This window comes from Ylistrum balloti, unplaced genomic scaffold, assembly GCF_031769215.1.
Source record: "Ylistrum balloti isolate Yb309-2 unplaced genomic scaffold, AGI_CSIRO_Ybal_v1 Utg369642, whole genome shotgun sequence".
Classification (NCBI taxonomy): Eukaryota; Metazoa; Mollusca; class Bivalvia; order Pectinida; family Pectinidae; genus Ylistrum; species Ylistrum balloti.
In genome coordinates this window covers 87736-112893 of record NW_026781902.1, presented here as the reverse complement: position 1 = coordinate 112893, position 25158 = coordinate 87736, and the positions used below count along the sequence as shown (strand labels likewise).

The 25158-nt window shown below is 34.3% G+C and overlaps 1 protein-coding gene across 1 annotated transcript; it reads left to right on the top strand.

Annotated features, from left to right (window-relative positions):
- Window positions 1–1647: 1647 nt before the first annotated feature.
- On the top strand, window positions 1648–22229 carry LOC132554915 (ubinuclein-1-like). The gene is made up of 17 exons (XM_060219248.1): window positions 1648–1812; window positions 5495–5641; window positions 7178–7279; window positions 7732–7878; window positions 8108–8182; window positions 8720–8850; window positions 9215–9503; window positions 10719–10786; window positions 12175–12344; window positions 13189–13258; window positions 13764–13937; window positions 14567–14710; window positions 14963–15010; window positions 16049–17853; window positions 18382–18480; window positions 20231–20305; window positions 22110–22229. The coding sequence occupies exons 1-17, from the start codon at window positions 1648–1650 to the stop codon at window positions 22136–22138; spliced, it is 3738 nt and encodes a 1245-aa protein (XP_060075231.1). The 3' UTR covers window positions 22139–22229.
- The last annotated feature ends 2929 nt before the right edge of the window (window positions 22230–25158 follow it).

Genomic DNA, 25158 nt, shown 5'->3' with positions numbered 1-25158 from the left:
GAAATATCCTTTACATGCATGTACTAGTGAACTAAGACTGGACCAGGAGATAATGTAAGCTGATATGACTGCAGACTTTACTCAACATAACCATATAATTAACTACGTACAAGATTTATAAAGATCTCTAACATTGAGAATCGTCCACATCATATTCTCGGACAGTATGCACTTGTAAGTACCCTTTATTAATCTGGTGAATGAAGTAGTTGTACATACCAAAATTTATATTGACTGGCTATGATGCCATGTAGCCAATGTCCAATTCAGGCAACTATGTGCAACATACAAAAACATTTGTGTACCTCCATAATATTAGGTGAAAATAAATAGTAAAAATATATACAACAGTGAATTTCGACTTTACATAGCTATATATCCAACCACACCTTTCCATTTCATCAACAAAGATATGTTTTTTATGGGATTTAACATCCTTGAAAAAACCAGGGTCATATATGTGTCAAAGCACAGAAAGAAAGAAAGAGCAGACAGGAAAAATCAAGATCCCCAGTATTGCAAATGGAGCAGTATTTGAGGCCTCTTCAATGTACCCTTGCCAGAGAATACAGAAAAGGCTCTAATTCCATATTTAGTCAGCTCTTAAAACCATGCGGTCGTATACTGCAGACTGTGACGACTTCCAATGTCCCTTTAGCAGAAGACATCAGAGAAACCACATCTGACCTGTACAGGGTGCCTGACAATTATACCTCTTACAACACACAGCAAGATACAGCAGGATTAGTATTATCATAAAACAACTGCTGACGAAATGGAGGTTTGGGGAATGTGGAAGAAAACATCCCTGCATCAGTTGTATTTTAATTAATAAATGAAGTATTATTACAAGGGTTGTTACCTGCAAATATCTACTTTGAAATGGAGAAGGTTAATTTAATTTGCACTTTATAAAACCAGAAGTTTTAAGACTGCTTGACAACAACTTTGCATCCATATTTAATAGTTTTTATTTGTAGAAAAAAGAAATCGCATAGTAGTTGGAATAACATTCCTGAAAAGTACCAATGGAAGTTGGCAAGATCTTATGATATCAGTATAAAAGTGCTAGTATTTTTTAATAAGTTAAAATTAAGCAAAAACTATCCTAGAAATAAATATTCCACTTTGCATTGAAAATATGTTATAAATGAAATGGAAGCACAATGGAGTTTGCTACAGTACAATTCACATGTTTACGTATTTGTAAATAAACTATTCGCATTGCTTACTATTACTGTAAAAATAGCTTCGTTTGGGGCATGTTGTGTCTATTTTTAGAAGGGGGATTCCTTATGAATTCGGAATATACCAAAGTAAAATGTAAATCAACCATGTAACAAATGGGTTTTCCCCATTAATTATTATGTATTTGAAACATAACTTCCTGTTACTAATATTATTTGTATTACTTATTATTTGATGCACCTAAATAATACATATTATAATATTCAGAAACTGTGAAAAAGAAATTATTTCATCTTGGTTCACCCAAAGGTGCTTTATGGCCGCTTCCGGACAGAAGGTCGTGATTTCGTGACGTCACACATCGAGAAAATGGCGGTTCAATTCGCCAGCTTCGTCAAAAGATTGAAATATTTCTCATCGGTTTCACTTATATATCAATGGATCTTTTAATTTGGAAGGATGGCGGAACCCAGGAGATTACAATTTACCACTTTGGATAATAAGAAAGAGACTACAAACTCGGAAAACACTGTGTGTACTGCACGTTTTGTGCTATCTCTCAAAGAATCCACGGACGAAACATGCTCGGAGTTTTCTTACACAGAATTACTGAAAAAGCACTCGGTAAGTTATGAAAACGTTAAAAAACCGCATGGAAAATAAACTTTAATTCAATTTTAACCCGTTTATTCAAATTAAAGTACTTTTTAGCTGTTAAAAGCAATGTTCAATGTAGTTTTATTTTCGGGGATTCCCACTAGAAAGCGGTTTGTTTTTCATCACCCCTTCCTTCTTCGTCAGTGTAAAAGCTCAGAAAATGGCTGAACTACGTCAGTCTAATGTTCTCGAATTGCCTACAATATAGCCAGACCTTGCCTGTACGCCATTTTGAACATTTGTGCTATGAAATCGTCTTTCATTACATTCCCCAATCCCTTATAATAACTTGCTCGGTGTCTCCAAATCCGACATGTCGGATCATCGTTTGTTAGCTTGGTTTCGCTGAATGCAAAAGTTGGGTTTCGCATGATTTTTGTGTTAAAATGCACTGACATTATAGTACGGATGAACAGTTATTTCCTGGCCATATTGGTTTATCTACTTGTGTTTGCTTCGTCTTCCATGTTAGATGCTAACGTGACACATTTATTTATATCCCAATCCTGCACATTCCCCCTCGACCAGAACAGAGCTCTCAGTTCCGATTGGTTGGTACTCCCTATGAACATTTCCATAGATTGTTAGAAGTTTTGGAGAAGGGTGATTATATTTGCAAACACTAAGAATATAATAGAACACACTCTGAATGACCTTTGTAATTTTATTTACCTCACAGTACGATGATATTGATTTGTAATATCTGCATTTTCTATGTTTATACAGCAAAAGTTTGTTACGTCGACATTGTGTGTTGACATGATAAGTGCTAGGTTACCAGCATCAAAACCGTGATGGGGAAAATTTGGGTGGTGGAGGAGGCATAGTGAAATCTAACAAAATTATATAGAAGTAAAAACATGTGAAATGCGATTAATAATTGACCTATGACGTCACTCAGGTACTTACTAGGACGTTGATTATCGGAGATAATGAAGTTTGATAAGACGATAGGTAGGACCTAATGTATTAGCTAAGCAGATTAGTTTAGTTTAGATTGGAAAGGTGATTTTTATGTTGTATTTGGAAAAGATGACTTTGTAAAATATTTCTGGAGAGCGCGTGCGCAATCTGTTCCGGATCGGAAAGTGGGTCAAGACTGATAAAGGTGATGGTGTATTGATACACGACCGGTGAGCGACAGCAGACGAAAATGTGCATAGCTGTCGCCTTTGTCGTGTTCTGCACATAGGTAGATGTTTAGGGTGTAATCAAATTATCAGATATTGATTCTTTTTTATTCAGTCGACGTTCGGGTGATATACTGACGAATAAGTGAGGCAAGTTGGGCGGTATGTTGATTGTGTGTGTATTGGCTGGGGGTGGCGTCACGTTTGTAAGCGGTGGAGTCGTCGGTCAGCCGTACACTACAGTGTGACTTGTCGGGGCGGGCTTTTGTTCTCGCTGCTACACCCCGGCCCCGGGGTGTGTAAGTCATCGCGTGTGTGCGCGCAGCGGCGTGCGCGAACATTCACGTGCATGAATACGCGTACATACACGTGCGGTACAAGAATTTTTCCCTTCTGACATCTTTTTTCGTGATGGACCTATCATTTACATCAGTAAAAAAAACGTAGATATAAATAAGGATTTTATTCTGTTTGTTGAGAGATGAAAAGAGAAAAATATGATGACCACTATACAGCAGTTTATGTTTGAAATGCACAGAATTAGTGAAAATGATACAGAATTTTAGCACAATTTCTTTTCTTTCCTATGAATTTTGCTTTAACAATCTTGATTTTTGGAGGTGGATTACCATGTTGTAGGTAACGTATGCAATAGTGGTATTTCTCAAGTATATCCATGTAAATTGTGCAGCGTAGTGCCCCACTGATTGACCAACTTTCTGACTCTGTAAATTTTGTGTACAATTTCAATATACAAGTATAAGTCACCTCAAAACAGATTTAAGACGATTTGGTGAAAATGTGTTCTGAACTGAGGAAGAAATCTTCTGATAGCTGAAGTATTAATCAATTTATAGCATGTGACAGCGTAGATTTAGCCATTTTAAATTGTGGGCGTGCAAGGAAGGGGTGTTGCAGCTTGACTGTAAATGTTACTGATAAATATGGAATTGATCAATCCTTCACAAAATGCACAATCCTTTGCAAAATGGTCGAAAAGAATTGTGAGTATAATGTTTTAAGACTACTGATGTTTAAAAGTACCTCGGCTTGTAGCAATGTTTAATCAGATTTACTGAACCAAATTAACTGACTTCACAAAAAGTAAATTCGGATCTTAAAGTAATACAAATGGACAGAATTAAGTTTTGTTTTGATCAAATAGATATCATCAGTATTTTTTTTCTTCACACATTTGCTCGATTAAAAGGTTAATTTTAATATTTTGATTCATATTACATAGTCTTTCACAGTCTGTGATCTTAGATTTGAAAACTGTTACAAAAACTCTCTATGGTGTCCATATGATACGGTTTAACAGGGAAAGGATTACTCAGCTATTTCATCATTGAAAGACCACAGGAACACCTGTTTTGAATGACGAATATGATGAAAGAAAAGTCGGATCATCTTTGGAATCTATTTATTGGGAAATTATTTATAACACTGTGAATATTGTGAAAAAAAGTGAATGGTGAGACATGCTGAGAGTTACATATATACACTAGTACTGTGTATAGGTGGGCTATTTACAGTTCAAATTATTACTAATATAATGAAAAGTAATACATTTTATAGAGGAAAAAATTTGTAAGGTCAAGCTGTATTCTTTTATGCTGTTGAAAATCCATTGATAATTTGATTTGTTTCTTTAACAAACAAAAAAGATACTATATGAAGTATTTGACTAACAAAGTGATACATTGTTGGATTGTAACATTGTTTTAGAAGTAATATGAAATGATTGCAGTACTTATTTTGTTGTTTAGATGAAGCATATAATGGCCAGGCTTGTCCCAGAAACAGAAAAAAAAAACTAACATTATGGAGTTGTGGATCTGTACATATGTATATAAAAAATTTCATTATACTGAAAACTATAACCCCAGACCTCCTCAAAAACACTAGAAAAATATAATATTAGATATCAGATATAGTGATGCTTCAAAGCTGATCATCAGCTTTCAGTGGTAATGTAATGACTTTTCTTGCGGACTTAAACAGGCACATCAGAATTATTAAAGACAAAAAAAAAATTGGTATCCTTCAGATATTTAAGAACTGTTGGACAAATGAATTGAAATGAAATGGATGTAGCTGTTTTGTAACAGTAGACATACTTACATATACAGAGCAACAGGATTGATAACCTTTCTGCACTTATTAATGATAAGTTCTGGATTTGTTTAAAAACTTGCATGATGATGTACTTGTTCTAACTTGAATTACATACAATTTTGCCTACAAGGCCAAATTACTCTTTTATTTGATTTTTTTATTGTCTTTACAATAGTCAATGATCTAATGGAGAGACAAAATTTTTTCCCTCTTTCTCCACAGTTAAACTTTTGAACTCCGTCTTCAAAAAATGTTTATTTTCATTGGCGTTAATTTGGGACATCCTTGTACATTTGCTCACCAGAATCAATAAAAATTAAATGAAGAAGCCTTTTCTCCTATGGAATCTTTCATTGGACGTGTCCACTATCACTTAATCATGGATTTCTTTTGTTCCACAGTCTGCTAAGAATGGAGTGCGGAAGGATAGTACCAAGTCAGTTGAAGAGAACGCCGACAAACCAAAGAATGACTTGTCTGGACCATTCGGAGACGAAGATGATCCAGATGAGGTGGCAGCCATTGCCCGCCAGTTTGAGGAGAAATATGTATGTGTTACAGAAAGTATAAGATTCTGCTTATCACATATCTCATATTAAGTAGAAAATTTTCCTACACAACAGATTAATCTTAATTTGATAATGATGACACAAATTATATCACAATGGTAGTATTACACCTGCTGGTTCATGTAATATTTATTGCACAAGGTAATGCATGACTTGAAATCAATTGTACCCTTGTGATATTGAACCTGAAGACTTATTGAAAGCCATTTTGATTTGTCCAAGGAGGGAGTGGGGAGTGGGGATGAAATCACATGGCATAAATGTTTTAGCCCATTATTGTTATAGATGTAAGACCCATGGACTCAAATCACATATGATATAGAGTAAAAATTTACACTTTCTGAAGGTCCTTTGTGAAGTTAATGAGTCAACATGTAGGTTTTTAAGAATCAGAAAAATTACAGATGGCATGTACTTGTCCTAAAGTAATAACCACTTTAGGAAGATTGTCAACAGTATTTGTCCCTTTGAAGTTAGAAATTAATAGCCTGTGTATCGCCGGCCAACTCCTGATAAGATAGGTGTTGCAAGACAGGTGTTGTGATACAATACATAATCTAAGTGTGATCGTTGGAAGACCCATGACACTGAAATAAGTTTTCAACCATAGGGAACAAAAGGAAATGTAAAAAAAACACACACAAACATCTCCCTAACTTTCTACACCTTTACTTGAAGATTAAAAAAAACCAGATAAATTTGGATTCTAAATAAGAAGCAAATTGATTAATAGATCACAATCACTCTTAAAAAGTGAAAATTATTTACTAAGCTGTTCATTATGTGTGTCCAGTGTCCATTAGGACCGGTATGTCACAATGTTAATAGTTTTTTCCTGGGAAATAATATCAGGAGTGTTCATTAAACTTTAAATGAGTATTTTGCAGCATCTTACTGTTGTCTGGCTGTGTTGTGTATGGATTGAAGTAGAAAATTTGCTTACTGATGTCAATACGTGTTACAATATTGTTACACCACTAAAAAGTGCCTTCATTTGTATCTCTACGGAATTAATCTAGACTAATTTAACTACATGTACAAGCCTCAATCTGAGACCTAATGTGTTGGTTCTTCAATATTGTTTTCTCTACCTGTACAAGAAAATGATGGTATTCTCCAATAAAAACACATTCCCCATTAAAGATATACTCAAAACATGGGGAAATTTCCCATAGAATATAGCAAAATTTTACCAAAAGTAAGACTAATTAGAATTTCTTTACTTTAGATATTTTCCAATTATGTCATCATAAAAATTATGTCAATCTAACCTCAACGCTATCATATAACCCTCGATCTAATCCCTCTATAAAATGTTTTTTGAAATCTCCACTTTTCTTCATTTATTTCAAACGGGTTCGTTTCTCCATCTCATCTTGGTTTAAGTTATTATTGCTCAGTTGTGATCAAGCTTGGATCTTTACCTTTGATGATTACACTTCATTTATAAAGTTTGAGAAATGATTTAGGTAAAGACCAAATGTTTGAATATGTTTTCTTTGGTTGTATTTCCAGGGTCCTAAACCGGGAAAGAAAAAGAAGAAACCAATGATGGAGATGATTGACCTCGGAGAAGGATACGATGAAAATGATCCTTTTATAGACAACTCTGAAGCCGTAAGACTTATAGACATTTGACTACAGTTTTCTTATGTATCTGTCTGTCTATCCATCATTCCATTATCTGTCTATCCATCATTCTATTATCTTTCTGTATCGTCTCTTATCACCTACAATGCTGGTCATTGAAACTGCTTAGGGCATGGGTTCACTTACAGTACATTCTAGCCATATTATTTCACATTTAGTGGAGAACTGCTATTTGCCACATTGCTTTGTTACTTTTATTGCAGTTTGACTAAATTTCTTCTGGTTCTCTGCTTCGTGTTTCTCAGATGATAATGATGATGATTCAGTTTTAATTTTTGATAATATGGAAAATATCCATTGAGGGGAGGAGGGGATAATACATTGTTGTCTACTCTATTTTCTATAATGACTCGGATTCAATATATTCCTAAACATCCAAGGAATTTGATGTACGAAAACAATTTATTTTGATTTTTCAGTATGATGAGTTAGTGCCTTCGACACTGACTACACGTCTTGGTGGATTCTATATCAATTCTGGAAAGCTTGAATTCAGAGAACTATCGGATGACTCTATGGATGCTTTTCAAAAGTCAACTCCACTTCAGAAAAAGAGAAAGAAGCAGGTAGAACGACCAGAGTTTCGTCACAAATTCAACAGGCCAAAAGAAACACTTTTTATCAACAAATTTGCAAAAAGAATCAAAGTCAGGGTGGTTGTCGTATGAATTTTACAGATTTAACACTTTAATCTTAGTTACATTTATTATCATTATTTGGAACCTATCGTTTCTTCTTACTCTGATGTGCTGTCATGTTTTGTTTTTACCTTTGAATATGATTTTGTGTTGACAGGTAATCGCCTCCGATTCTGACTCTGAAAAGGAAGAGAAGGCAAAAGAAAACAAAAAAGTGGTAGTAAAGGTGAAGGTAGGAATGATTATTACATAAAATCAACTGTATAGTTGTGGCATAACTCAAAGCTTGCTGCAACTGTAAAATAAGTACATTTATTTCAAATTACTAGTATAAGGGTTATTGCTGTGTATGATTTCTGTTACCTATGTAAACAATGCTTTTTCAGCTAGGTATTGAAAATTAGGGATCAATTAATGTTACAGGATTCACAAATGTGACCATACAATAAAAGTGATGTCTTCGGATCGAAAAGCTTTTGAAATAAGAATAATTAAACTTTACCATTAATAACAGGCAGGGTGTAGGGGAGAAATTCTAGGAAATAAACAGGTTCAACATCTTCAAATGAGGAGATATTCATATTTTTCTTAGCATAATCTGTTCTTATTCTCTGTGCCTTACATCAATTGTCAGTTTTTCTATCTGTAAATTTGAACAATCTCTACATTAACTGAACAATCTCTACATTAACTCAGGCGAATAGAAAGAACCTATTTTTTCTATTTTTCGAAAAGAATTGTCTATGGAAACCAATTGGTAATATTTCAGAAGCGAAAATTAAAAGAGGGGGTAGAGGGTGAAGAAAAGAAAAAGAAGAAGAAAAAGCTGATGAATGGAGAAGGTGGAGAAAAGTCATTCAAGAAACCAAAGAAACCAGAGGAAAAAGAGAAATTGAAAAAGTATGAATCTACTTAGATATTATTGTTGACTGAACCAGATCTAGTTAACCATTTTATAACACACTTTCATAATACCATATTTATCTGACATTGAGTTCATTGGTTTAACAGAGTTGCGAGTTGTTCATTGGCTTATAATATACCTAATCTTGAACTTCAGTCACAAGTTGCCCAACCCCCTGGGTTTATATACAGGATAAATGCAACGTAAAAAAGAGTAGACTGTATATATATTGTATCAAGTTTATGTATTCTGTTACAGATTACATAATTCATAAATAAGCTCATAAATATAGTTTCAATATTTCATTTAAAAGAAAAAAAGGAATATTATTATTGCATATGTTGTGTTGTTGAAATACAGGAAGAAGTTTTCCCCTACTGTTGGTGAACTGCTGAAGCAACAGACTGAGTCCACTGCTACACCTACCTCCGTCTCTAATGATCTCAACTCCGACAGTCAGGAAAGTTATGATTCTTCACAAGACGGGAAATCTGACAAAATGCCTGTTGAAAACACACCCGCTAACAATAAGGAAGATTCTAACAGTAGGGAGGCAGGCGAAACAAAAACTGTTGATCCTGCACAAATTCCTAAACTTCCCTCAGGAATTCCACAGCAGCTTATGGACACCATTGAAAAGTTAAAAGAGGTAAACATTTCATATAGTCAAATTCATGTCATCAATCACCTACTGACTCCAACCACTACTGACCATCATCTGGATCTACAAAATGTTTTAATCTCCCTATATCAAACCAATAGATGACTATGATTAGACTAAGTAATACAAACTCCTGTTTAATATTTCCCAAGCTACATTATTTTTCTTATCTCTATTTTCAGACTTATCTAATTTGACTTCATGGAAATAGGGCAGTGTTTCTTTTGTAACAAATTTATGAATATTTTGCCAGAGAATTTAAACAATTTGCATTTTTTAAACTTAAGATATTATCCAGAATTACTTTTTTCATGGATGTCTTTTGCTTATTTTGGTGCCTAGTTATGAACATATATATTTTGGGATTGATTTTGAGAGTTAAAATTTGTTTTAAGCACTGTTTGTAAGATGGAGGAAATTTCTCTTCCCAAATTATTCCTAAAATGTTGTTTATGGCCCCTCATTATGAATAACATATTTTGCAACAAAATATTGGCAACTTGGTTTTTCCAATTTTACATGCAGGGTCCTCATAGTACTTAGCTATACATATGCTCACTGAATTATGGGACTAATCACAAAAATAAAACAAACTTATTGTCCAAGCTTTAAAGAGCTGTGATTCATTGTTGTATCTCTGGATTTTTTTCAACTCTCACATTTAGATTCCCTTTGTCAGGTAGTAAACAATACAATAATGTCTAGCTAACATTTTTCTTAAATGTATATTTTCACCTATTTGTCAAAAGATTGGTAAAGCTTTGTGATATCTGGTAAGAAATTCAGATCATTACAATAGGAAAATGTTTATTATAATTAAGAAATTGTAATTCTCATTAATATCCAAATATTTTAATTAACATTGATTATTTTCTCTGGATTTAAAGCTTAGAGTGAAATATATTGAAATTTGGTTTTTATGACAAAGGTCATTTTTATAAGACTTTAAAAAGATGGATCAGATTTAATTTCAAGTTTAGATCAGTGGTCTCCTGAAGGCTGGTTGTTCTGTTTGATATGTCAGATGAAATCATGTTCAGTTCAGCAAAGATCCTCACAATTAATATTTTTGTGAAATGAAGAGACAAAAATCACATGTCTCTTCAGTTCTTTAAAAGCTGAGTTAATTTCATGTAAAATGTAATACAGAATAGTATGCACAGGGAACTGGTTCTGTGTATAACCAATTTTCTTTCTGTTTAGGCTGCTAAACACTCCCAGGACGGCAAGTGTAAATTCTTCTCAACTGATGTCAACTCCATGTTATTGAAGTGAGTACCATTTTTATAATACAATATTTATCCTGCAATAAGGCCAGGTGGTCAGCACATTACTTTTTACTCTGATTAGACTTTTTTTCCTATACAAAGCAATAACAATGGTTTAAAAAAAATTGATTTTCTCCCAGGGACTTCAGATTTGTTTAGAGGTGCCAGCCATAGAATTATATTGATAATTTGAATAGAAGTACAAATAATGAATTGCATTAAAACATTCGAAATTTATTTTGTTCTTTGCTTTTTTATCTTCAATCTACTATATATATGACCAACGACTCTAAATATACTTATGTGAAGGGAGGTAATCCAATATGGCGGACAGAGAACTTGAGAATGATAACCCCAAGAATGGCATGTTCCTGTATATAATACGCACCTCATGAATTTAGACTCAGAGATTTTATACCTAGTTGTAAGTTTCATTTAATTAGGTGATCTCAATTTTCTTGTTTATTTTGTGAATCTGTTATATGTTGTTATTTCTACCCAGTCCTTGGTTATATGTTTATCACTTGTTTTGTCTAGGTATTAACTGCAGAGATAGCTACGTCTGTATTTCATGTTGCTTAGCGTCAGTTATTATTTTCAACATTTTTCATGAATAATATTTGACATTCCTTACCATGAGGGTAAGGGAATCCCCGCTGATATATGATTTTCAATTTTGTACATTTTTGAATGTTATGTTTGACAACTTTAATTGTACATTTATTTTTATTACTACATGTATTAAAAAGTAAATTGAAAGAATATTTCATGTTTGAGTCATTCATTATAAAACATTTCTATAGCAGTTTTAATTAAATAGCAAAACAATTTATTCCAAATAGTTTTCTGTCTCCCATGTATTGTATATTTCTGTCTACCATTGTCATGAAGTACAATCTTATGTCTATTGGAGGGAAACCCATTTATCATTTAGGTTTACTGTGGCTTGGCTTGTGGAGCTCAGATTTCCTAATAGTTTTTCAAAAAAAAATTATTTCATTTGCATTTGATTTCATACCTAAATGCAGTACTTATTTTGTTGATGCTGAAGATTTACGTCAGTTCTTACAGTTTATGATCCTAATTTGTGGATGTATTTCATGGATACAAAATAACTCTGAAATCAACAAAAAGCAATTATTTTATAGAACCTAGTCATAAATATGAATTTAACAAACCACCTGTTGTGCACATTTATCTCAAAATTAAAAATACAATATGGATTTTAAAAAAAACCGTGGTAAGTGGTTTTCTTTTCTTATTTATATAAATAATTTGTTTTCTGTTTGAAAAATATTGCCAGTGTAGTTCTAAGCAATAAGTGAATGACTTTGAGCACATGAATTTTTGTTGCCTTTTAAATATGTTCATCTTTGTATGATTGTATTCAGAGTGGAGTTACATTGCCGTCAGTTACCGTGTGGTCATCGGACAACCATCTACGCTCATCTGGCCTCTTTCCTTCCATGTGGGAAAGAGACTCTCCAGAAACGTGCCAAGAAGCTGCGTATCAACCAACAAGATGATGTGGTTAGGGAGCCTCTACAGAAACTCAGGGATGGTGAGATTGATTTGTAGTTCAATAATAAAGGCCATTCATCTGTGTCCCAGCTTTACAATATAATTACCTTATTGTTCGGGTTATACGCCACCATTTTTTCTTCATAAGCCGGGTGTGCGGCTTATAGACCAATGCGGCTTCAGGGCTCTCTCACCCCATTTTGGGACTGGGACCCTTAGAATTGGGAAAAATAATGGTATTTTCCTTAGAATTGGGAAAACTTGGGGAAAAAAGATACTATTTTGCATTGGGTATTCGACCCCAAATCTGGCAGATCGAGAGCCCTGGGCTTATATGTGGTATATCAAATTCACATGAATAACATTCAATCTTTATTGCCTGTCACTTCTTAACTAAAACCATCACTCAAAGTTCCCACTCATAAATACATTAACTACAGTAATAACCAAATTACCAAAAAGAAGATAAACAACAAGGTTGATCAATTACATCAACTGGAACCCATATTACAGGATCAGTTTAGTTTGGGTTAATGTTGCTTTACATCCTATCAACAGTCATTTAAGGATGTGCTAGGTTTGGGTAGGTGGTGGGGGAATCAAAAGTTAGTACAGAGAAACCACCAACCTATGGCCAGTGCCGCTATCACAGGACAACATTAGATGTTGATTTCTCTCAAAATTTATATCGATAAGAAATTGTGAAGTAAGTCTTACACAAAATGTAAGAAAAATATTGAAATGTTCCAACCACACCAAAATGTGACATGGAGTGAAAGGGACATAGTTTTCAATTTGTATTTTATGTTTGTATTTAAGTTTTACCTTTCTTGAGATGTTTTTTTTTTATTTTTTGGTGAGTGAGGTATGTTTTTGCTTTTTAGCTGTCAATGCCATGATGCCTTCTATGCAGGAGAAACATGAAGCTGAGTACCAGAAGTGGAGCCTTCAAAAGTAAGCCATACAGGTGGCAACATATTTACATGGGATATTTACTGTTATATAGCTCACACAAGTCATACTCACTAATATTGTAATGATACTTCAGAAGTAAGCCATATAGGTGGCAACATATTTACATGGGATATTTACTGTTATATAGCTCACACAAGTCATACTCACTAATATTGTAATGAAACTTTATTAAAAGCAACCCACTTGTTTAAAGAAAATGTACTTTATATACTTGCCTGTTTGCATTTTTGTTGGCGTGCATATCTGACACTTGGAACTCTTCACAATGGGATCATAAATACTTGTATGCATAATGTGATTAGTGAAATCAAACACTTGTGAGTACGTTATACACAGGAATTCTTATTTTACAAAATCTAATACCTATACAATATAAGGATCACACCTTCATTTGTCACAAGTCCAAAAAAGACCTCTGTAAGTATTTTTGTTTACCATCACATTTTGTCTATAAATGCAAAATGAAACTTTTTATCACCACAAGGAAAGAAGCAGAAGCTGCTGAAGGAAACAAAGAAGGTGAAAAAGAAAAAGACAAAGAAGAAAAAGAGAAAAATAACAGTGATGACAGCGATGAGGAAAAAGGTCCAGAGGCCACTGGAGGAAAGAAACGAGTAAATGGGCCACGGAAAAAATTTGAGTGGACAGAAGATTTAAGGTTGGTGATACTATATATAATACAGCTATGTGATATTAAACAATTCACAGTGTATAGCAAATAATGTCATTATCATCAGGAAATAAAACTGAAGTTTTTAGGTTTATTCTTAATTTAATCATGTTAAAATACCGGAATATGACTTAAACATGCATCTTTGAATGTGATCAAGGTTCAAATAAGAGTGGGAAAACCTAGTTCAAGTAACCTCCTTTAATTGTAGCACATGTGTGATAGAAGTATAAGCATAATTGTTTGTCATGCTACCTTGTGATGTAAGGTGTAAGTTATTCAGTTATCTCTCCTAGTAATAATATATAACCTGATTGTTGTTTGTCAGAGTGCTCCTTTGTGATGTGGTGAGGTGCAAGATACTCAGTTATCTCCCCTAGTTTTTGTATATAACCTGATTGTGATGTGGTGAGGTCAAGATACTCCGTTATCTCCCCTAGTTTTTGTATATAACCTGATTGTTGTTTATCAGAGTGCTCCTATGTGATGTGGTGAGGTGCAAGATACTCAGTTATCTCCCTTAGTTTTTGTATATAACCTGATTGTGATGTGGTGAGGTGCAAGATACTCAGTTATCTCCCCTAGTTTTTGTATATAACCTGATTGTTGTTTATCAGAGTGCTCCTATGTGATGTGGTGAGGTGCAAGATGAAGCTGTGTGAGCTAGCCAAGAACAAGACAGAAACCAATGAAGAATACCTTAAGTCCTTTCTGGAGAATGAAGTAAAGCCAATCTGGCCGAAAGGTTGGATGCAGACAAGGCAAGTATTTATAAAGAGACTTTGTCTATTGGCGGGGAAACAAAATGATATTATTGAAATTTAATATTTTTGTCAAATATTATGATATATTTGATATGGCTTCAGACCATCATAATTTAAGAAATATAACTTTTTAAGAAAATACAAAACAAGTCCTATCAAAAGGAAATAAATTCTGAATAAGCACTATATCTCACATAGCAATGTAGTCTGTATAACAAGTTTCTGTCATTAATATGAACTTTTTACCAGGATGTTGTTTAAGGAGAGCAGATCCGTACATTCAAGTTGGACTAATCCGTAAGTATCTCCTACCCTCCTGAATACAATGGAACAGTCTATATGTATTATCTGTTATCTTTGGCCTTAATGTAAACAAACCAAAACATGATATGATGTGAAAGCATGAAAATTCACTTACTTGTTCTTCCCACTGTTACACATCACTATGATTCTCTTCAGTAGCTACCATGGTCGAATTTAGTCTGAACAGTGTAAAACGGACTTTGTTATCATTTCACATAACATCTGAGGCAATCCTGTTTGTCTGTTCTTTAATGCCAAATACCTGAAGATACATATCTATTTGTATTTTATATTTGTTCTCGTGCAGGACAAATCTGAAGAAAATTGTGTTAAGAGATTTTCTTTTATATATTCATTTGTAGTTTACAAAGGGGAGATAATCCTTCCAAAAAAGACTTCATCAGATGTGTTTTTTCTGTGTTATTTTAAAATCAGCTCAAAACTTATTTGTTCACATTTATTAGTCCCCTTCCTGTGAAACCTAAGTAGAAACTATAGTTTTCCTCTATTTATATATGCAGCACCAAATATCTGTGCTCTACACATTTTACAAAGGACTATAACGCACCAAAATATCTTCAACATGTTAGAGATTCAGTATTGTTGGGTCAACCTCCTAGCAGCTTTATTCTTCACAGGATTTTTACAAACCTCACACCCTTACAAACAACAATAATATGTTGGACAAGTTCAAAATACATGGTTGTTGGTTCAAGGTCACTGTTACTCTTTTGAGAAAATCATTGTCAGAGCTCAAGCAATTTCATTTTTTGAGGAATTCTCATCAAACTTTACTACCTTATAATGTGTGTTGTTTGTAGGGGCTGGTAGGATACATGTGTTACTCTATCAATACTCAATATGCTTCATCAAAGTCCATGTATTCTTATATAAGATTATAATATTTATTGTATATCTTTATATTTCTAAACAGCATAATGTTGCAATGTCAAAATGTTAAGCTTGAAGCATCAAATTGAAAAAGAAAAAACACTGTAAGAAAGTAATTGACTGTTTATTTTCACCTTCCAGACAAAAACCCAAAAAGACTGTGATAATAACCAAATCCATGCCTGGGTCAGCATCCAACACACCAACAAACTCTCAGGCCACAACTAAATCTGTTACATCTACTGGAAATGGGACAATTGATGCCACACCTAGTCGACCAAGGGATAGTAGTTCAGTTTTGTTACCTAATACCTCATCATCTTCCAGCGTGTTGGACTTCAGTAGTGGAAGGACACTAAGTAATAATACAACACCAACCTTAACAACACCTTCTGTAAATAAGAAATCGGGTGTTAACACCTCAGGAACTCCTAATTCCAGTTCTCTGCCGTTTTCAGCTAGTCCTGGTCTGTCCTTGTTGGCTGATTCTGCTGCAAGTGCTCGCTCTTTGGATATGCCTCAGGAACGTTCATGGGATCACGTTGTGTCAGACATTTTGAAGTCCTCTTTCATTCCTTCACCATCTTCAAGAGATGCTGACAAATCAGTGGTATCTCCTGATTCAAAGGTCAAGGTCACTGGAGCCGGTCAGGGCCAAGACTTAAGTGGTAGTAGTGCAGGATTTCTTGCTCAATATCAAAAATATGCCAGTGAAGTGTTCTCTCCAAAATTAAAGGAAGGTGATGTAAGTAGTAAAAGTAATACTACATCACCACAAAAACAACAGTTACAGCAGCAACAGCGCTCAAATTTAACACATCAACAAAAACAACTTGTACAGAAAATACAAATAGCTGCCTCTCAGAGACAAGATAAATCGTCCCCTGCACCAGCTCATCAGAGTCAGCCGTCAAGTACAGCTAAATCTGGTCCTAATCAATACTCCCTAACAGCCCAGCAGAAGGCCGCCATGTCTGCTCGGCCTACTGGCACCCCACAACAGAAAGCATCTCTCTCTGTTGGTACATCTCTCAATTCCCAACAGAAGGCAGCCCTTCAATCTGCTATTGCCTCTCACACAACCCACACAAAGCCCCAGGGTCTGACCTTAGGGCAGCAGACTTCAGCCACGATAGCACTTCAACGATCCCTCATCAACGACGAAGTGTATAGACAGTTGATGGAAGCTGAGAGCGGCAAATCCTTATCTCAGGCTGCTAAAACTTCACCTGTCAGTAATAAACCATTAACAACATCCAGTGTAGCAGGTCAGAAATACAACAGTGCTAAGGTAGTACCTGTGACTGTATCTACCACAAAAAATACACAATCCAAGACTTTGACGAAAGTTATCAAAATGGGAGCTTCTAATGGTGCTCCTCGCAAAATCATTGCAGTGCATTCAAAGTCACCAGTTTCTTCTCAGGAAACTAAATCTATAACATCCAATCGGGTATCTCCAACTTCTGTGTCCTCATCCCAAAGGTCACAGCCCAGAGGCCAAGGGTCAATCACGACTGGACAGGTCAGTGGACAACAAAACTACAGTAATGCTAGTTCTGGTCAGGGAGTCAATATTCAATCTTCGAGTGAATTTCTGCAGTCCTTATTTGGTCAGGCTAGGGAGCAGAGTAATAAACAGAGTCCCACTGGCCAGGTGTCCCATACCTCTCCACAGCAACAGCTTAAGGTGTCCATGGCAACAGGGGCTCAAAAAAACAAACAACCGCAGCAGACCAAATCACCCCAGTCACCAAAGATTTGGAGCATGGGTTCAATGGTGTCAAATGTTGGTGGTCAACATAGTTCTATGTCCAGCATTCCGGCTTATAGTCCAATAACATCTCTACCTAAACCAGTGCCAGGTTACCAGAGTGTGGGACTGTCTAATCTCGCTAAAGACATGAGTGTCCAACAAGTCTTACGTCAGGATTCTCCATACCTAGGTAGGTAACCTGGTGGTCAACAATATCCCAAAATAGGAAATTCATCTGCCATCTGAAGGACTTCAATACTGAGGAACATATAATGGATAAGTGATATCAATTAAGTTGAATATAAATATTTTCATGGTATGAAGAAACTTCAGAATACTTATTAGTCCACTATTTTTTTTTTTTTTTTTTTTTGTTGATAAGTTTTCTTCATTTGATCTAAAAATTTAAGTTCAAACTTTGTCTCAATAAATGTCTGTACTTAGCAGCATACTAAGTAGTTTCCTTATAATATTCTTTACTTGAATGCATATTGGTGGTCATCTGTCAGAATGAAACAGGCTAAGATAGCTCTTGGTTACTTTCAGATTTCAATAGAAATCACAAATAGAGGTAACTTTGACGCAAGGAAAATTACAGTAGTTTCAGAAGACCGCCGTGAAAATTACCCAATTGATAGGATTTACTATATATGTCTCTGTGATTGATAAGACCAGGCCTGTAATGTCATATGAAAGTTTTGGAAACCTTACATTACAGCAAGTATCCACAAAAGCTACCCTAATGTACCAACAAGTCCTCTGACTGGTCAACAGCAAAACCCTTTAGCCAACCAAACATCAACACATCAGTCCACAGGTAAGTAAAATCTGAAAGATAAAAATTCTGATGGACATTTGCACTTCTAGATCTGACTTAGCACTATTTAATCTCATAGAATAGTAATTAGACAGCCATTAAGAATGTTGTGGGATGCTCCTGAACTCTTCTATACTGCACAATTAACTTGTTTTTAAAAGGAGTAAATGGCTTCGCTTTTGCCGTTGAAATTTTCAGCTATTTTCACTAATTGAAATATGAAGGTGACATTGAATATTGAATCTTTACAATCTTTGATTTTTGTTTTAGAAATAATACACATGTTTTTATGAACTTTGGTCTTTGTACCTACATTAGCCACAGATTAAAGGCCAGATATGTGTGTGTGGTCTGCTAGAATACACCATGGCTGCTTAAATGATCAAAATTAGGATGATTATTTCAGATTGACTAGAATTATTTAAAGTTTGATGGGATAATCAGGGATAAAGGAAGATTTTTCTTCTCTTTTTTTATTTTATTTTTTTTTTGTTTATTTTTTTTTTTTTTTTTTGTGAATTTATTTTCGATATAACTGTTCTAACAAAAATAACCAATCTAACCAATCATACTGCGAGGAAAACATAATTAAGTTATGGAAGATTTGAACATGGAAAATATGTGTAATGTGTAGTAATTTCTAACCAGATTTTCTGTATTTAACACTTCCCTGTGTACTATAATTATCACATCTAACTACTATATACCATATAACAGGTTACCTTCGTGATACCTAATTTATGTGATTTTTTTTTTTTCATGATACTCTTATAATTTTCACTATACCAACTATTGGTAATCCTCTGATTGGTAATAGACACAACAATATGGAGGTTGTTTCAACCATCTTATCGCAAGATACACTAGTGCACATGCGTAATGATATTTCAATGTGGTACTTGTACACCAAAAGTCTGTTAACATGCTCACTGATAGCAGTTATTTCAATAGATTTATACGTCATTCAGTTGTCATTGTTGCTGCATGTATAAATATAACATCCAATATTTTTATAAATTGTTATATATGATATGATAAATGTAAAACATTGTACTTTATACAACTACAAAAGATAGGACAGATGATGTATATTGATTTCAATGCCATTGTTATCAATATAGATGCACATGAAATAAACCTGTTGTACGGTATGTAAAGCTGTGATGTAAGTGAATGTCAAGGGCATAACTCAATAAAGTCAAACACAGACTCTGGTGCAATATAGAAATTGGAAAGTCTTGTTCACATTTTTTAAAAATTTTGATTGGTTTTTATGCTAACACATTTGATGCAAAGACAATCGTACAGTGTATTTTAAAAACACAAATTGTGATGAAAAAATATTTTAAGTTCAACCTTGTTTAGTGAATTTTAGCGAAATGTTTGATTTGAAGTGTTTTTATGATTTCGCCTTGTGAAAAATTGCACTTGTGTCAGATTTTGGCAATTATTCTTATTTACGATACAATATATATGTTACTGCTGAAATTCAGGACTAAACAAAGCTAGCTTTTAATCTTTCCATTCTATAAAATTTTGTTAAAAGTAATTTTTGAAATTCAAGAATATATATAGATGTAGATATTGACATCCAAGATCAGAAATAACATTCAATACCAAGATATTCATATTGAAAATTCAAGAAATTGTAATATATTGTGATTTTGAAGTCCTGATTTTCTTGTGTCTGTTGCTGACTAACTGCTTTACTGACTACATATATTATATGTGTCTGCTCTGCTTCAACCAGGGATGTTACATAGCGTACCTCCCTATCCTCCAGCCGGCCAACACCTCACTTCTCTACCTTATGGACAGTATTCAGGTAATTAGTGTGACTCACAATACTGCTGTTAAAGGCTTCTCATCAACTTTTGTAAACAGTTGGCATTTTATCTTCTAAAGTAAATACACTAAACAGAAAAAGAAACACACAATTAAGTTATGCAATCAATAGCCTATGAAAGAATGAGCAAAATAAATTATCTCTGAATAGTTTTGTGTAAACAGGTATCACTGATACTTAACAAGCAGCAATGTAACTGAGGTACCTATTTAATCTTGCAGTAGTCTTTCATACCATGCTCAAAGCATGTTCGTTCACAGAAACATTGCCATTATCGAGGCATCTTGTATGCACTCTTTGACTTTGTATACAAAATTTTTAAATTTGGATGTTACATCATAGATGAAACAGAGTTCCTTCAGCTAGAGTTTGTTGATGGTTCAATGTAATCCAGAAAATTTCATAGCAAAATACTAGAAATTTACAATCGTAAACGCTCCATTTGTAGAATTTACAAACAATCATTATTTATTTGCTTCTTGATGGTCACATTCACACTCAAGTATCACGGTAAATGTTGTCCTTATTGGGGAGAGAAAAAATTGATATGTTGTGGTATTTAGATGCAATGTGTCTTTCACAAGATAATGTGACAAACGACAAAAAAAAAACAATGGTAGTCAGTAATCACAACTATGCTGTAAAACTTGGTCGGTTAGTTATATCACTTTGAGGCAACTATAATCAGAAAGTGGACTATTCTAATCACTCTTTGTCTGGGGTCAGTCTGTGTATAAATAATTTTTGTTATCATTTCTTGAAAAGTACTGGTGGATCTTTCTCAAATTTTAATTGTATGTTAGCCTTGGTCACTAGTTGTACCCGTTTGATTTTTTGGACAAAGTAGAAAAATGAATTGCCAACAGACGGCCATCTTGGATTTTTACAATGATAGTTTATTATAGCTTTTTCTTGAGAAATACTTGATAGATTTTTTCTTAAATTTCATTGAAAATTCTAGGTGTGCCCCTTTCATTTTGGAACTTATCAGAAAAATGGATTTTGACGAAGAAAGTTTGTTATTGCTATTTCTTGAGAAGAACTGGAAGGATCTTTCTCAAATTTTATATGCAGGTTCCCCTTGGTCCCCAGTTGTGTCTTGTATTTTTCCGACAAATCAGAAAACAAACTGGCCGACAGACAGCCATGTTGGATTTTGACTAAGAAAATTCTTTGCTCAGTATAGGATGGGTCTATCTCAAATTTCAAATGCATGTGCTCCTTGGTCCTAGGTGTGTCCTTTTAATTTTGGAAACGAGGAGGAAAACAAAATGGCGAAGAGGCAGCCATCATGGCATCTGACAATGACAGTTTATTATCACTATTTCTAGAGATGTACAGGATGGATCTTTTTCAAATTTCTTGTGTAGATTCCTCTTAGTCCCTAATTGTGTCCTTTTGATTTTGGAAGTGATTAGAAATAAAATGGCTGTCAGACAACTATCTTGGATTTTTCAGTTAAAGATTATTATGGCTATTTCCTAAGAGGAATTTTTAAATTTCATGTAATTAAGGGTTTTAAGGAACAAATCAAGATCAAATGATGGTGTGCCAGAATCCTTCTGAAATCTCTTTTTTTTTATCTCTTGGAGAGATCTCTTTTTTATCCCTCTGGGATCTCTTTTTTTAATCCCTCTGGGATATCTTTGATTTTGATAGATAAATTTTGAAGATAAATTTAGAATTCAATATAATTATGTTAAAGTTGGTTTTGTTGTTATTTTCACTTTGGAATTGACTGCCGCTCAAAATCATTATCTAATGAAAGTTTTCTTTCTTACAGACAAGTCAAGGACTCCACATGGATACTGAGACGACATGCTGACTAGAACAGTTGGACCAGGATAAAAAGAGTGGTTTCCCTTCATTATTGGACAGAGAAAGTCGCCATTAGAGAGGAACATTGGATCTTTAACATTGATTTTCATTTCTGAAGCTAGAACAGTCGTGTTAGTTACTGGTAGTTTCAAAAGTAATCAGTAGGTGTAAAGATATCCTCCCTTGTAGATTTGTAGTATCATAAAAGTGAGATTAATTGCAAATATTTGAATCTTGGATACATTCATTTTCAAATCTTTGGAAAACACCAGGCTGAAAGTAACTATAACAGCAATGATTTAGGCAATTCATGAAGATACTGTAGGTTTTTGTTCAATATTTCTTAGAAAACTATGGATATTAGTGACTATCACAAATAACATTAAGGGGCATTTCTGAATACCACAAATATGTGATTATATCTATAGCCATACAATACATTCAATGGATTCTCATACGGTTTACCAATAAAAAACTTAGTGACTTGACTTCTAATTGGTGTAAAGAAAATTCTACATTAACTGAATTAAGTACATTTCCCACCTAGTATAGATATTCTTCTCTGTGAAGAACAGGGCTGATAAGATGTGACAATTATAAGAATATTAATGACATTCTCTAGGTCATTTGTTAGATATACATGTACCAAATAATATGTAAGCTTGTTTTTGAGGTAGTTTTCTAATTTCAGGATACAATCTTTCATACCATATCTATATGACACTTGCTTGTTTAAAGCATGTTAAATATAAGTTTCAATAACTGTTCTTTAGTTGGATCATGTACCTGTATGTCAGTCATTGTATTCTCCCCATAAAACAGTTTACACTCACCATCTATATAACTAGAAATCATTCACAAGGCAGCTAGCTTTTCAATAATTCTCCCTTCATGTATACTGATCCCTTATGGTGGAGTTATCTTGTGTAAGAGGTAATGGGTTGTCCAGAATGGCCTGTTATGCTGGACTTCACTAAGAATATCTATATTGGATATAAACATTGGTTCATTAAAAGGTAGACTGTTTTTATACCCAAAGATGTCACCCTGTAATAACACAGTAGGGGTCAAGGGATAGTGACCAGTCCCCTAGAGCAAATTATTCAGTAGGGGGTGGGGGGAGGGATAGTGACCATTCCCCTAGAGCAAATTATTCAGTGGGGGAAGGGATAGTGACCATTCCCCTAGAGTAAATTATTCAGTAGGGAGTGGGGGGAGGGGGATAGTGACCATTCCCCTAGAGCAAATTATTCAGTAGGGGGTAGGGGGGGGGGGGGTGGGGGGGGGGGGGGATAGGGACCATTCCCCTAGAGCGAATTATTCAGTAGGGGGAGGGGGATAGTGACCATTCCCCTAGAGCAAATTATTCAGTAGGGGGCGGGGGGGGGGGGGAATAGTGACCATTCCCCTAGAGCAAATTATTCACCTATAATCCCTAGTACAAATATTGATTTCACTGTAATTAAATGTGATGATAAAAGGTGAACAGGTCATTCTGGTCGCACTTTGCCTCGTGTATGAATGTCGTAAGTGTCTAGGATTTTATCTAGTGATAGAGAAAAGGAAGGAAATAATAGTAATAGTTTCAAAAGTGATTAAACTGGAAATTGTAACCAACAATATTGATGTGAATGGTTCATTCTAGTTCTAATTCGGTTTGAGATTTTTCTAAGATTTGCAATGGTCAGAATCCTATCCATTTGTTGACTATATGTCATTAGTATTTCTTATAGATTAACAACGTTTAATGTGGTAGACTTATAATCTTGGGTTTAGATTGTGAAGGAGAAAACAGCACTTCTATTCTATTGTGTTTAGAAAACTGATTCAAACAATTTCTTCGATTTTTGTTAGATTTTCTTTGGATCATGATGTTCGGTTGTCTATTGACAAAATTCCTGATAGATAACACATAGTATCACTTGTCAGTGTTTACCATATGAATTGCTGATGTTACTAAACTACCTAGTCAACTTCTGTCTGTATGTGTGTGGTTCTGCATCAAAAGTACTGTCAGTCACTTCTCTCTGTTAAGTAAAATCACATGCATAATGTTACCATTTCACGCGATGTGTTCTAGTTTAACTAAGTCTTTAGAATGAAATACATTCTTTACAGAAAACAAGATAATAATGATAAGACTTCAGTTCAAGGAGAGGGAGTGGGGTGGATGTACCTCCCTTCAACATATTCAGTGATCTCCATATGCCAGGTTTTTCGCAGAACAAAGAAATTAGTTGTTTCATGAAGACAAAGGCAAACCTGCATTGTGACACCAATTCAGGGGAATGTTGTCATAAACATGCACTCTCGCCGTCGTACAAGAAAAGGACAAAGGGGAAACTAGTTTAGGTTAACAGTGATATGCTTTAGCATCCCAATTAGATTATTAATCATTTAAAACTTCTTAGGTAATACCGAGAAGTTGAATTTTAGTCCAGAGAGAGAGTTGCGGTTGAGCGTATCAAACATGTAATTTATGGGATGTTTTCACCTTGGTGGCCTGATCTTGTTACCTTTTTTGTTTCCAGTTACAAATATATGTAACTGTAATGCATTTTATTTTCACAATATTCCAATTTATCTGAAAAAAGTGATGCATATTTGTGATTTGTTTTCATGGTTTACGTTTTTTGGCAACATTAGTGGCATTTCATAATTAAACTATTCTTGTGTTTTTATTAATTTATTTTCCAATTATGAAATATGATTGACAACCATCCAACTTAGTAAAAAAGTAAATTGTTTTATAAGATGTTTTGTTAGCAGGAAAGTGAAAAATATGATATTTATTAGAAGGAAAATAAATAATATGCAGTTGTGTAGTACTTAGAGAGCTGTCCAGTAAAGATGTAGTAAGGGTAAGGGTATGCTTGTAGCTAATGTATTTATACTGTGTGGTATGGAGAGCTGCAGTGAATTTGTCCTACTTGTTTAAAAACTTGAGTTATTGGCTATTTATTAAATTCTAACTTCCTCATAAACCTACATCAAATGAAATAAATAATTGCTGG

Coding starts and splice junctions, on each gene's coding strand:
- LOC132554915 (XM_060219248.1), top strand. CDS start 1,648: ATGGCGGAACCCAGGAGATTACAATTTACCACTTTGGATAATAAGAAA. Junction 13,938..14,566: donor GAGTGGACAGAAGATTTAAG/GTTGGTGATACT, acceptor GTTGTTTATCAG/AGTGCTCCTATGTGATGTGG. Junction 17,854..18,381: donor TCAGGATTCTCCATACCTAG/GTAGGTAACCTG, acceptor CTTACATTACAG/CAAGTATCCACAAAAGCTAC.